Source organism: Melopsittacus undulatus, chromosome 4 (genome assembly GCF_012275295.1).
Source record: "Melopsittacus undulatus isolate bMelUnd1 chromosome 4, bMelUnd1.mat.Z, whole genome shotgun sequence".
Taxonomy (NCBI): Eukaryota; Metazoa; Chordata; class Aves; order Psittaciformes; family Psittaculidae; genus Melopsittacus; species Melopsittacus undulatus.
This window is the reverse complement of record NC_047530.1, coordinates 99,902,556-99,918,229: the sequence shown is the minus strand read 5'-3', so window position 1 is coordinate 99,918,229 and position 15,674 is coordinate 99,902,556. Positions and strand designations below refer to the sequence as shown.

Sequence of the window (15,674 nt, the reverse complement as noted above, 5' to 3'; positions counted from 1 at the left end):
TTTCTGACCACTTCAGAAAAGCAAAGTACATGTTCAAATAAGCCATCAGCTCTTCACTGTTGCTCCAGTGAAGCAAGAGCTTCACTGGAGTTACTGCTCCCCTCCTGAAGGGAATGTTTAGAAGGCACATAATATTCCTCTGAGTTTGTCTCCTAGCAAAAGCATCTTAAACATGACCCATTCAAGCAATGTTTTACATGAAAATAAGAATCCTCAGTTCACTGTGTATTTAATTGCCCCCACGTGTAACAACATTTTCTGACTGCATATATGACATGCCTGAAACACCAAGGCTGTGATTCAGCTACTAACAGAGAGATAGAATACAGGGCCTCTGCAAAACTTCAGAGTGAAAACATCACTTCATAAATGCATGCAGCAGTAGATGAATAAAAATAAAACTTAAATTGTCCAAAGAGAGAATGCCAGTATGCAGCTTGGCACAGGCAAAACGATTAGGATATGCTGATGAGCCCCATATGCCTATGAGCATTGTACATTGTATTAATTAAGGAAGGATAAGTATCCACATTCCCTGTTGCAGGATATTGTGAAGAATCACCCTAGGATAACATCTAACATTCTGGAAATAAAGAAATTTGTTGTTCAGTTTCTGCATTTTGGAGAAAGGCACAATGAAAAACTAGTTTTATGTCACAAACCTGTGACAGTTGTTTCTCTGCATTACAGATGCTGAAGAGAACAAGTAGCTTATTTCACTCTTTGACCTTTAACCATCAGCCAGAAAAAGACAAGAGAGAATAGAACAAAGAAGTGGGAGGAGAAGAAAGACAGAGGAGAATAAACTACTCTGTTCTGGACCAGCAAGCATAAATGTATTAACATGTCTCCTTGCCCCAAAAATATCACATTTAATTAGCTACTGAGAACGAGATGCTCATTTGTCCCAACATCCACAAGAGGAAAAGACAAAGAAGCAGGAAACAATAAGGATTTTGTCAGAAGACAGATTTGCAAAGAAAGGCTCTGTCTGCAGGAATAGCAAGTCTGCATGGCTGTGATGGGTAAAAGCAACAGTGACAGGATGTCTGCAGATCACCATGTGTCTCATGACAAGATAGGATTGCATTCAAACTAGAAGCATCCTCACCAATAGAATGGAGAGGATATATGAACAAAACGGCCACAGTCACTTGTGAGTGTCTCCATCATCAGTGGAAGAATGACATTGTAGCAGGGGAGATCAGAGAAGCCAGGGAGCTTTTGTGGGTTTTGTTCCAAGTTAGATGGATGCACAAACAATAGAGAGACAAAAAGATGTATGGTCAAGCAGTAGGTAATCAGAGAGTTTCTCTTTGTTGATTTCTTAATCTGTTGTTACAGATGAGCAATAAAAGGAAAGAAAAGTACAAGGCTAAATGAAAAGTAATACTCTACTGTTTTCTAGCCCCAAGGAAAATTCCAAACTGTCAATGCACTATTCACATCTAATGATTTGTAGAAAGAAAAATGAAGAAACAAAATCAAAAACAATTCTGGAGAAACTACAGTAGATCTGGAAATGGCTTCAGGGAGTCGCTATTACAAATTGCCCTTAAAATCAGTATTATAATAGAACATGTCTCCTTCCCTCAAAGATTTTCAGTCAAAACCTGAAAACCAAAAGTATTGTGAGCAAAACCTAAGAATGTTTCTGCACCCTTTGGCAAAAAAAGGCAGGGTTTTTGGCTTGTTTTTCTTTACTTTTCTTCCAATAAAAAGTGTTTTTTCTCCTATGGGAGACAATCCAGATCTACTGACTCCAGCTCTGAAGCCTACAGGTATTAATTATTATTTCCTAAGTCCATGCTGGCAGTCACAGGTCAGTATGTTTCTCTCTCAGCCGCAGAATTTCTGATATTTCACATGGAAATCTGTTTAGTGTCTACATCCCATTTTATTGCCTTCTGCCCAGTGGAGGACAATTATCTGTGAGATAATTACAGAGCTATGATAACCACTGCTATTCTAATTAGCTCACTACAAATATGCGAGTGAAACAGTCTCACTCACTGGCTTCTCGCCCTTGCTCTGTATATGAGCAGCAAGAGACAAGTTACTGAATCAACATTATTTAAAAGAACCTGTAGTGCAGCTAATAAGATACTCCTTCCCGCTCTTACATTCTGATGTAGCTTCATGCTTGCTATGCTTAACAATAGCAGAGTTAAACTCATCTCATTTTACAGAGGAGGCTCAGGGGAATGCCAGGGAATGAAAGGATGGGTGTTTCTTCTCTTGCTGAGAATGAATTCTGCCTCATATAACTGCTGATGAATTGTCATTTTAAGAGTTTGTTAATTTCCAACAGGCAGAAGGCATAAAGAGGGACCTCCTTATCTTTAATGGATGGTATTGAGAGACACAAATGGCTCACATTTAAATGAATGCAGAAATGTCTTGTCTGCTTTACCATGATAAGACTGTTCTTTCTGCACAGCATGAGTTCAGCTCCTTCTGTTAAATAAAACAACTGTTTTTGTTCAACTTGATGGCACCAAAACTTTCAAAGGTTCAGAGGCTGAAGTCACTTCAGAGAAATTAAGTGGAATTTACCTGGGTCCTCCCTGATTCTTCTTGAGAAAATCTACCTGAACAGCTTTGAGATATGATGGAAAATCTAGTTTCAAGCAGAAATGATCCCTGATATCACTGATGGACTTGTTGAGGATAAATTCTCCATTAGATTGTAATTTTCTCTGTTGCAAGAATGCTTCCAGCCTCAAAAACAAGAGCTGTAAGACCCCCTACAAATGTGCATTTATTGAAAACCAAGTAGGCCACAAGGAATGAGGTCTGGGGTAGAAGCGAGGCTGGGTCCAGGAAAGATGCTTGCTCCCTGATGCCAACAGGTGCTTTGCCACTGACTGAAATGGCTGGAACTTTAAGTCCATAATCAGAATATGTGAAAAGATCATTCCTAAACTTCTCAGAACAGTGGTGATTTTTAAAACAACTAGCAAGGGTTTCTCCTTCAGCCATCTTAAAACAAGAGGGGTTCTCTCCCACACTGAAAATTCATCCATCTGTGCAGAAGCAGAGAGATTACTATGGTATAGAACAAAGGCCAAAACCTAAGATGAATCCCACACAGAAGTGGGAGTATATTCTTTGCTAGCCAAAAAGCACAAAATATGATACTACTGTCAGCCTGGCAGCCTAGTTTTTGATTAGCTTTGCCAAGCTGTGACAGTATGGGAGATCCCCATATGCCTCAGAGAGATGCATTATTCAATATAATAATTAGAGGGCTGGCTTTCATCACTGCTTCCTACAAATTATGACAAAGAATTACTCTGGGACTGTTACAGACAGGCAGAAATTAATTAGTGCTAAAGTTCACATTCATCAGGGAGAGACAGAATGAACTCAACCTAGTCAGGTCATGAGTCTGCAGTACAACATTTAAGCTTCCAACACCAGCATATGAAATGCAGCAATGAAGTCTGGACACTTTATCTGGTAGCCTGTTGCATAAGAATGAAACAGATCCTTCCATCATCCACTGTCCAGACAGGTACAGCATTGGGATCCAGTCCAGGGATCAATCTCATTTGGTAGAATCACTGAGCAAATTCCTCTTTAGACCTTTCTTATTAGTGGTTTATCTGGGCTGCTCCATTTATCAAACAGTCAGAAGAGAGCAGGGGGACTACAAAGATAAGGATCCAAGAATAGCGATGGAGGAAATAAGAGATGAGACTGCCCTCTGGGACACGAAGAAAGCTCACAGATGAGAGACCAAAGCAAAAGGCTTTTTTACAGCTGGACGCCCTAACCACAGTATAATATGTGGTATTTAGTGGTAAGCATTAAACATATAAGCAATGAACAGAGATACTTCAGTCCTTACTTTTCCAGTCTTGAAAAAAAAAAAAAATCACTGCCAGACACAAGACATTAAAGTCAGAAATATGGCTAAACAGCATGAATTGCACTAAATTCACAACAAATCACAAATTCTAAAAGCCAGCTAGTATATGTGTAAGGACGTCCACAGTTACATTAGTGGAGAAGGGGTAATCCTTCCTTCTGAAAGATATGCTGTGTTTCTTTAATGAAAGAAGGGTAGATAGAAAAGTTCCTCAAATGCAACTTATTCTAAAATTGCCCTTTAGAGCATATACACCACATGTTGAAAGAACTGCTGTGATAGCAGCCAGAATTTCAGTGGCTGTATATGTATTGTGAGCTTGTTATCAAGTGGCTCTTTTCTTGTGGTTCATTTATTATGTAGTTTATAGTTTTTAAAGGAGAATTTAAAGTATTTTAAATTATTTCAATTTATAATCACACGCAATTCTTGTAGCCAGTACGTTACTTTGGTTTTCCTTGCTAAAACTTCTTTGATCCCAGGGAGGCTGACCGCATGGCATCCACAGGACTTTGTGAAAAGTCAAACACTTTGTTTCCTATGAAAGCAGGCAGTAAGGAGAGAGGCATAACACAATAGCAAAGTCAGGCAAAGAACATTCTGTAGGAGTTTGTCCAATGCAACAGCTACTATTTAGGGTTTACATTCACAGTACAAGAAACTAGTTATACCTAATCTCCTTTGTAAAATGAAGTCATGAGGATGAAGTGTAAATATACACCAGAAACCTGAATATCATTGTTTTTAGTCTCAGGCAAATGAGAAAATGTTCTGTAATACTCCTCCAGTACTGTATTAGGGCTTTTTCTCTACTTTTTCCGAAGATGCTTTCCCATATCCAGCTATTTTTGTCAATCTGTCATAAATAAGTTTAAAGAAAAAATTGAATGTGCTCAGTAATGGGAATGGTAGTCTGAACAGTACACTAACAGTAGACACAAAGAAAGCACATGGGGTCCATTTGTCTTCCACAAACCAGTCCTGCAGAGTTTCCCAGAAACTGAAAGTGAAGGATTTTGCTGTTCTTAGGGTCATTTGGCTGTTTATACTCTTATATATCCATGAAATCTATCACAGCATCCCTGGAAGAACACTTAGCAAACTGTAGTTGAAAAACAAGATAGGATTAAGCTTAGGAAAAAATATGGACAAAAGCAAAATATAAAACTTACAAACATTTTTCAAACTTCGGTGATCACTCATATAAGCCACTATCACAGTGATGAGGATGTATATCATAAGCATACTGAACATCTAACTTGGATATTAAGGACTAATATCTGTTTTAAATCACAAAAGATCAGGATGTGAATATGGGCCAGGGTGTCTTTATGTTGCCTTTATCCAGGCACTTTGTTTCAGACTGCACTCTTTCCCTACTTTAATTTTAAAAGATCATATACCGCAAAAGGAGATTCTAATCAAATTAAAAAATCACTTTTTAAAACATGCAAAAAATGTCAAACATTTCAGGATGTTCTTTTGTTTCATTTTCTGAGAGAAACATTTTGATAATGTTGCCTTCAACTCTGAAATATCTTTATTGACTTAAAACTTTTTCCACAAAAATAAATGCTATTTCAGCCAATAAACAGTATCCAACTCTATATCCAGCTTCCATTTCTCTCTCTGCCATTGAGTTACTGTATAATCATAAACTAGTCAGCTACTACTTATAATAGAATCATAGAATAGTTAGGGTTGGAAAAGACCTTAAGATCATCTAGTTCCAACTCCCCTGCCATGGGCAGGGACACCTCACACTAAACCATATCACCCAAGGCTTCATCCAACCTGGCTTTGATGTTTGGAAACATTAAATATCTATAGTGCCAATGGCATTAATTGTAGGCACACAAAAAGAAAATAAAATCCCTAACCTCACAGTTCCCCCACATGCTCATCTTTTAAGTGAAAAGGAAAATAAAATGGGTTTTCTTGTCACTGTGGTATTGTGATCTTTAATTAACTAATGTGACCTTGAAACGAAACCTTTCTATTTATTCTGAGAACTTTTAAGAAGTTCTCATGTCTCCTCAACTCCTACTACAGAGCTTGAGGCTAGAGGTCGTACTAGGTCTTCAGCCTAGTACATAGCGTTCATGGTTGTAGTAGCTTGAGTAAGACATTCCAGATTTATATTAGCATTATCCTGTGGAAGTAAAACCTTTTCCAGTTGTTCCCACCCATAGGGCACGGGAAGTAAATCCCTTAATAGAGGCAAATGAGTCATTAGCCCACAGGAGCCTACAGTAATAGGTCCCTGTTCAGTTCTTCATGTGCGATCTACAAGAACAGCCACTGGGTATATGCCTCAATGAAGCTATAGGTGGTGTTATCCTACAGCTACCAAACTGGTATTTTTCTTTTTATCCACAACTCCAACTATAATATAGCTTTAATTCTGAAAAAAAAACCTCTAATTCAGAATTACTTAATAGTCAATTTGACATTTAGAAGACTATGTTTTCTTAACACTAAACTTGGCTGCAAAAAATTGGGAGAGGTTTCCCCAGTATTGTGTGATGACACCATCTGTCAATGATTAGTGAGATTTACAGGAGAGACAGGCACATATTTGACTAACCATTTCACTGCTGACAAAGTAGACACATAAAGGTGACCTTAGCTGTATCCAAAGGTCACTTCTGGAACTGCTGCTGAAACAGCCTGTGGGGACCCAAATTGCCACCGGGATTAAAATATCAGGACTGAGGAAATAAAAAGAGACACAAACTCTGCCCATCTGCAGATACAAACCCAGACCATAACCTTTTGAAACACTGAGATAAATCTTCTGCTACATTACACTCCAATATCCAAACCAGTCTTCCCTATACTCTTCATGAAATTCAAGCTGCAAACAAATAAATACATGCTGGCTAAATTTTATCACTGTTCCCATCCAAAATCATGACAAAAAGGACTGAGAACCTTGCCCTCAAGAGGCAAAATTTGCTGGCTTATGCCCCAAACAACCGTGACAGAAACCCTGTAACTCCAAAGCATATCCTAACTGGATGCCCAGCCCTTTTCATTGAAAGCACAGCCTGTTCCATTCTCCTGATTTTTAATCTAGGGAGATCAAAATGATTGTGGCTTGCATTTATGGACACCAAAACAACCAGAAATCTGGCTGGTTACCACAGAAAGACAAAATATAAAATTCAGTGAGGGAATCAGCAGTGTCTTTGAGAACTGCTTGTTATACTACAACACAACACATTTTTCCTATTTGTAGATACAAACACTGCTCCTTGAAGCTGTGTCCTATTTTCCTCCTCCTGCTGTCTCTCCATTCTTGCGTTGTTGGTGCTTTTGCCCAACTTTCATCACTAGTGCGTATTTCAGTGTCTTTTACTGACTAGGCTCATCCTGGGCACTGACTTCAGAGCTCAAAATTTCTCCAAGCCATGAGAAATGATGTGTAGATTATTCCCTCTCTTCCACACAAGTTTGTTTTCCCCACATTCCCACTCCCAGGCTTTCACAGAATCACCCAAAGTCCCAGAGAGCATGTTTAAAAATATATAAATAAGAGAGAAAAGGGTAAATGTCTAGATGTACCAGGCAAAACAAAAATGGAAAATGGTCCCACAGCCACCACTTCGTATCCCCCTGTGAAACATGAATGAGTCCTCCAGCAAAGAGCAGCCTGAGGAAACTGCCACATTTCTATAGTACAAAATATGGACTGTATTTTATATATCCCTGTACATGACAGCACAGGTGTCTAAGTTACAATGAAAAAATACAGCCCAGAGAGAGCTGCCAAAATGTTTTGAAAGAAAAGAACACTGAGCAGGTCTTTAACAAACTTTGCACCCATGATGGTTCCAGTTATCTTTAGTAATTTCAGAGTGACGAGTGATCTGGGAATTTCTGTATCACATTAGCGTAAGTTCCTATTTCCATCCCTACAGGATCCTAAGTTATTAAAATCTCTGAGGCCAAGGCACGTGGGAGCCAAATTTGGATGCCTGTACTCACATCAAGTAACACATTCTGTTCAAGCTCTGCCAATGCCATCAGTGGGTGTAGCTAAAAACTGAATCACTACTACAGAAGTAGAGATCTCAAATCCCAGGTTTTATAACTATAAGTGGCCCAGAAGTGAGTCTCAGCTCATGCACAAATTTTGAGCTGGTTGCAGGAACTGATGAGAAATATCCCATAAACTGCTGGACATGCGACATCCATATGAGAGCATAAAACTGCAACCCAGTGATTAGCACAAAGATCTGGGACTAAGGAAAGAAGTTGAAGGCAAGATCCAGGAATCAAAGCCACAGATCAGTCCTGGAGCTTAGGACTTCATTTTTGACCAGTGGGGAGCCATCATGGACACTGCCTGCCAGAGCTACAGCAAAACACAGACTGACCTGTGTGCCCATGATGAACAGAGAGGTCTTACTCTGCTGAGTGAAACTTCACATCCCAACCTCACGAGTTCTGATACAATCGTAATTTTCTCCTGGCCTTCAAGTGTCTGTATCTGAGCTCTCTCAGGCAAGGTATAATTACTTGGAAAGGTCTCCGAGAGAAAAGTAAGAACTCTCCCTGTCATGCTGCCTGATCCCATGAACCAGGTGAAGTCTATAGACTTCACAAACCCATTCACGGCAGCCTGAGAGATGAAAGTGACGCTTTGAAGGCAAAAACATTCGAGGAAGGCTGCCTCAGATAAAGTCAGCTGCATTCAGATCAGATGAAGACTGTCCCATTTGATGAAAGATGCTTACCTGACCCCCTACTAATAAACAATGCAGAGCAGCACAAATAAGCAGCTTGGTCTCTGATTTTAGCATCTTCCTATCATTATCATTTAACCTTACCTGGAAGTGTTAATTAAGAGGTTTAGTAACATAGGATTTGATAGGCTCCTCAGAATAGTGGCTCATGGGCCTTTGAAACTTATAGCTGTATGTACTTTCTCCCTCTTTCATAGCTTAATAAAAAGAATCAGTGAATTTCTGAAGCTAGTGTTCTCCTTGCATTTCTTTTTCTGTACACATCTTACAAGCCAGAGCTTGCAAGCCATCACAGTCTGCAGCTTTAAAAAGAAAGAAAGAAAAAAAGGAAGAAATCAGCTAAGGAGAGTTATCACATTCCAAAATTTCAACACCTCTGACCCCTGCATCACAAATTGGTTCAAATCTCTCTCACTCTGAGAAAAACTTGATTCACTCCCTTGGAAAATTTATTGTCACTGGGACAATATTTCTCAGTGGAATAAAGATTCCTAGGTCTATGCCATATGAGTTTTAACTAAACAAGACTTCTATGTTTTCTAAGAGAGACATGTAAAACAGACACATTAACCATTATTATATGAAAGTAGAAAATAAACCACAACACAGCCTCTCCTTTAGAAAGATTTTCTGCTTTGTTCCACTTTATTTTCTAAGAAAGCCTCTCCCCTAAGCAAAATTGTACTATTTGAAGTGTAAGGTACAATTATCCCATAGGACCATCTATTCTACCCCTCAGAAGGATGCACCAGAAGTTTTTTCATGTGCACCCTACACAAATAGTGAAATCAAAGGATTTTGGAGAGTTGGGTCAATCAACCACCTGCCACCAGAACCACAAGAAAATAACCTCCTTTCCTTCACTATGGAAATGTGAATCAGTAACATGGTCAGAAAAAATTCTAGATCTTTGATACATTTTGCAGGACCCTACAACTTCTTTTTCTCCATGTTCAAAAAACTTCTTATACTGTCCAAAATCCATAGGTACACTAAGGGAAATCTCCCTTTGATATAAAAAAGCCCTGTTCTAAATGTGGGAGTCTGAAGCTGTTTAAAGAGATTTGCAGAAGGACCTAGGCAATTTGAAAACCCCATGAGGTATTTATCTCCACTGCAAGGTGTGGAAGTATTGCAGGTACAATATATAGATATTTTGGGCCTGGGTGTCAGATGGTGTGAAAAAAATTCTATGATAATTTGACTCTAAGATATATATACCATGCTCCGCAATCACAAGTCAATTCTTAAAGTCATCCAAGTCTTTCTTATTTTTATTGTTCAAAGTAAGAGCCTCTTGTTCTTTAATATCATGACCATTTTTGGCCTTAAATACCAGGCACTTCTTTTAACTATTCACAGATTCTGCCAAGAAGCACTTCTATGCACACATCTGCATGTAAAAAGTACGGCGTTAAGAATCTGATTCAAGCTCCAGTCCGAGATTCAAATACAGAAGAATATTACTGGGTTTTCTCTTCTGCACTGAACTCAGTTCTTGGGCCTTCATGGAAGACAGAAGTTTGGAAAAGCTGCATCTGCAATAGAGGAGCCCGGAGACAGGAACTAAATTTGTTTAATCATCTGTTTTTAAGACACTCTCCCAATTTTGGAAGCTGACGCTTGGGAAATGGAAAGGAAGATAGTCACAAAGCAGATTTTTAGCAAACTGTTTGCAGATTCTGGGCTCTCACCAGACAGTAGAAAGGAACTGGCTCCTCAGAGAGTGATTCAAAGCAGAGCCTGAATCACCCTTTCCCTCAGCAGTTGCATAAGGAGACTGGTCAAGAGCCTCCAGCTCTGCAGAAAGACTGTTGTAGGCTGAAGTAGCTCTCAGAAGGGTTGAAAAATAGGAGGCCTAATGATCACAACTCTGTCACTGAAGCATTGGGCAGTTTCTCTGTCTTACTGTAAGTAGGTTATAACAAAGGAACAGAAGTTTTTCAATTATCAAATGACTTGTGGTAATCTGTACAAGACACCATTGTTACCAGACAAGAAAGATGTACAAATATGGAGACTATAGCGCTGCCAGATATATACTGTGAAGCATATAATATTGATGATGACCAAAAGCAAGGTTGGCCTTCCTGTTCTTAACTTAATGTTCAGGTAAAGCAATCAATCCCTTTGAGCTAGATGCTATTCTTGCCTCTATGATCTGTTCAAAACAAACAAAGCCTGAGGGCATAACTTACCAGTAAAACCTATTTGGAGTGACCCGCTCATGAATTAGCTGCCATTTTCTTCCGAAGTCCATGGAACTGTACAGCTGAAAAAGAGAGAGAAATTTAAGCTTTGAGGAAGAAGAGGCTGCTAAATAATCAAAATCAGCTCAGATTAAAGGACAGAAACGGATTGTCCCACATAATTATCGATCAGCCTCGCTGCCAGGAAAGGCTAATAAGGCAATCTCCTCCCCTCATATTCAACTCAGACTGAGCTCTTGAGACTCAAAAGCAGGTGGGCTCTTCCAATCCTCTTCAAATATTTTTGTGCTTCCTGATCTCAACTGACAACACGTTCACTTTGGCTACCATATGACAAAGCTGGCAGTCCCCCTGGCTTTTTCAGCCCAACAGGAAAAATGTAATTGATGACATGTAAATACCTAACATTAAACAGAATCAGAGACAAATTAGATCAGTTGACTATGATGTGATAGGTAGTGGCTCCATACTCAAGGTCATTTCATGGTGTTTATTATTACTCTCTTCTGTGTGGGAAAGAAAAGGAAATTGCTCGTAATTTATGTCTTTTATGTTCAAAACAAGTTCTAAATTTTGAGATAAGTTAGAAATCAATCTGCTCATTGGGTAAACATTAAAGATAGTGAAGTGGCTCTTCTTGAAAGCCAAATTTGCTATATAATCATAATTTTGAGTCCTTCTGGCTAACAAATGGCACAGCTGTTCCATGCAACTCCACACTAAGTCTTGGACATAGGTTTACTTCATGCAAACTCTGCTTAATGCCAGAAACACCGTTCTCCCCATTCACCATATAATTAGTTTACTACCCCACTCTACTCGCTCATAATCAAAGCATATGTAAGCTTCTTTTCTTCAATTCTGAGAAAGTTTGTTTCTTCAGAAAAAAATAAACTTTGAGAAATAACAACTCTGTTTTACAACGAGATCACAGAGAAATAAATAGCAGGCAGTGTTTGGAACAGGATTTCAAATAAATTTAATCTGAAATAAATTCTGGCTTAATAAAACAAGGTTTGATTGCAGCCTAAGGAGGTAGATAACAGAGCTGGAAAAGTTAAATGTTTGTAATATCCAGATTTAGGTCCTTAATGGGAAACGATATCATTTGAGAAAAGTTTCTGCATTTGATTTGATTTTGAGTAACTGAATTTACAAATCCGCGGCAGGTCCATGTTCAGATTAGAAGGGTTCACAACCTAGTGATGTGTATTATGGCACAGTTATGATGGATGGCTAACTGTAACTGGGATGATAAACTATATGCACTCACACTGAATATTAAAGTTTTTTTAATGGGAAGTATATTTGACCACAGAGCTTCCACAGCCACATCAGAGCTGGACCATAGAACTATTTACGGAGGTGATTGGAAAGGGTTGTTTGAGCCCGAGGCAGCTGATTAATTCTTACCATGTTTGTACTCAACTACACAACCAAACCACTGTATAGCTAGCAAAAGGAAACAAAAACTGAAATTCAGACCTCATCAATTATCTAATGCAACTGGTACATGTAAAGACAAAAGACTCAGTCCTTTGCATTTGTGCCATGGGAAGCTCAGTTTCTGCCAATGACAGCTCAAGCTGAATTAGGCACATGAGGAGAAAAGAGCTGGAGGCAGATATCCTCCAATGTTCCTATCAAAATGGGCTCCAGTTATGTAGACTTCATTCCAACCAACATTGATGGGCCTGTGGTAAGAAATATTAGGAAATATTCTGTGCCCCATGTTCTTCAGGAGATCAGACATGATCTGAATTTCTGATTTGGCTGTAATTGGCACTGTCACTAGATAAGGTAAGATACTGCACTAAAAGCCCACAGTATCTGGGCTTCCTCTGCTTTTCTAGTCAGACAGCCACAGTGATAGTCTAAAATAATAAAGTATAGAATCCTTTGACCGAAAAGGAATTATCTGTAGATGCAAAATAAAGCTTAGACTGACTGATGGTAGAAGGATTAAATTGAACTTGCAGCCTTTAGGTGATTTTGGATAAAGAGGTAAGGAGGATATTATTCATTTCAAGAACATTTATTTATATATTCACCTACTTATTCTAGGCATTCACTTTGAATTTTAACCAGATGATTGAGTCTTAAAGCTGTATAACAAAACAATTCCTGAAAGGTCTCTCTGGACCAGTTCACTTTTCAAATATTATTTACAGATGCAAATGTTAATGTTGAATTACTAAATAAAATATACAAAAAAGCATTTTCTAATATGCATTAAAATTGAATACACATATATACATACTTTCTGCTCATCTTCTTTAGAAGAGATAACAAATTTAGCAGCAAGTACAGCATATTTCAATGGAAATTATTTTGGCCTAAGGCTGAATACTAAGCAATGGAAAGAAATGAGGTTTGTTTGGTGCCAAGATCTTCCCTTTTTAAAGCCCTCCTCTGGCTCTTTACAGATGAGTAATCTCTGGCATTTCCTCCTACCAGAGCATTCTAACACATTGGTTCAAGAGGGATGGACTTAGTGTACCATGAGGGTGTACTGTGAGTGTATGCCTTTTCTGCAACCTCCTTGTGTTATTTAACCTACTCTAATAAATGAAAATTAAGACCATTATGGGTCTTTATGTTTGTATGGGCTGGTCTTGTGCCTTGATGGAGCTAGAGTCACATGCAGGGGACATGACTAAGGACCAAAATCCAAAACCTGGCTCAAGGCAAGGGTGACAAAATTCATATTTTAACATGAACTCAGAATCCCGCATCTACCACAGAGCACCTCAGTAGCACAGTCACAGCACTCAGTCAATCCCAGCAAGCTCTGCACCTATTTGAGCAGACAGGTACCAGAAGCCTCATGCTTTTGAGAACAAATACATAATGATCAAATTCCCTACTGAGCCCATGTGAATGATGCTTAGGTACCCTTGCAGCAGGCAACAGGGTTTTTTACTAGGCATGACTCTATAATTTCTGCTTGCTTGCAGACTGGCATGTGACAGTGCCACAGGGCAGATGGGATTCAGGAAGGTGAAGGGGCCAGCACTGCATGTCAAGTAAATATAATTTTAAATGTGCTCTCAGGCCTGAAGAAGCATCTAAAATATTACACTTAAAGTATAAGCACAGTCACACCAGCAGGATCTAAGAGCATCTCTGCTTTCACCCCTGTTTTTGGGGTCACATCAGTTCAGCAGTACAGATGCAGTCTTTGAGAATGGGTACTGAGCACTGGGGACAATCTTCCTATGCTCAGAACCTGCTTAGACCTATCATTAAAAAAAGCTGTACCATTCATGCTCACAATATCTTACGAAACAGTGCTAATCCAATTGTAATTCTGCTTGATAACTGCAATAATGTACAAAGACTTCTCTAATCAAACAACATATATCCTGCTTCTTTGGGCAATGAGGCAGGGCTGTTAACAAGGAACATCAGGCCCTAAACTTTGTATGACTACTCAGAAGAAAATGGGCAGTAATTAGGTAAAGGGTATTTCTGGCAGGGGGCAGCCAACTGACTCAAGAAACCCACTAATTCAAAAGAAGATAAAGATTGAGCCTGCATGCCTGACTGCATGAGAAGTGAGAGGGACCTTTAACCAATAAGGGGTGGAATACTTATTAACAAGTTGTACAACTCTCAACCAATGGACAATAATTTCTTTGTTTGTTAAAATGTGTAAAAGCTTAAAATTATAATCATCAGGCTGCTTGATTTGTGAAGACTTCCACTGAGCACCCTGCACAGAATAAACAATGTCTCTTTTCTAAACTAGACTCTCTGTCTTTGTTTAGAAAGTGCCAAATCAGAAACACTATCAAGAAGGTAAATAGCAAATGTTTACCCAAACAGCATCACAATACCCCACACTCAAGGGTGGTAGCACCAGACTTATCACATCCACCAACACAGTCCTATGTTTTACCAAGAACACACAATTTGTGTGAGGAAAGACCTTGGCAACCTAAATGATATGCAACTTTATTTCACCACAGGCCAGAACCTTAACTCATGCTTGTCTTGCTCAGCACAACACTGAATCATAAGGATATTACATACCACAGGCAGATTGCTGCTTCTTCAGACTCTAAGAACACTTGCAACATTTTGTTTAACACTGGCATTCTTCCCAAGCTAAGCAGCAAGCCCCTTGAAGAGGAAGCTTTATCCCTGATGTCAGGTTCTATGTCACAGACGTGTGCTACTGCCAGAAAGAGCTGGAAAGGAAGGAGTTACACACACATGCATGCATGCACAATGTGGCATATGAAAAACATCCCCATGCTCCTGCCATTCTCCAGAACAAATTCCCCGGGTGGTAGATCCCACTGGCTTTATTGGATGATCTTGTTTGGGGCTAGGTAATTTGTCTTCGGTGGTTTATTTTCCCAAAGAAAACTAGAAAACAAACAAACAAAAAAACAACAAAAAACCAAGCCAAACCAAAAGGATGGTTTTACTGAAGACAAATTTCTCTGAACTGGCACAGTGTGAGAAGCTGGCCTGCTTATATCCCACTTACGGAGAGCGGGAAGAAGAATGAGCAATGAAGAAAAAACATGGAAACCATAGGAAGAAACTCAAACCCCTAACATTAGTCGTCAATGTCTGAGCTAGTCACCAAGGCTGATTTTCAGACAGGCAAGAAACAGGCTTGGGACAAGATTTCCATACTAAGATACACTTCTAAAATGCCTTATTATTCATGCCTTGGAAACCTTCATTTCTCTCCACAGATGATTCAGCTGAGACTGATTTCATGTTGGGCTCCCTGTTCTCAGGTTGACCTGCTTGGTCTTCACGGGGGAAGCAAGCAGAAGACTGAAGATTCAAGGCAAGCTAAAGAAAGCATACAGTCGCTTG

At 39.2% G+C, this 15,674-nt stretch overlaps 1 protein-coding gene across 1 annotated transcript in view; it reads right to left on the bottom strand.

The window, feature by feature from the left end:
- SORCS3 (sortilin related VPS10 domain containing receptor 3) overlaps positions 1-15,674 on the bottom strand; it is a 298,778-nt gene that overhangs the window by 98,597 nt on the left and 184,507 nt on the right. The window contains exon 5 of the mRNA XM_034062014.1: positions 10,824-10,897. Within this exon, the coding sequence (XP_033917905.1) occupies positions 10,824-10,897 (74 nt within the window). The remainder of the gene's footprint in view (positions 1-10,823; positions 10,898-15,674) is intronic.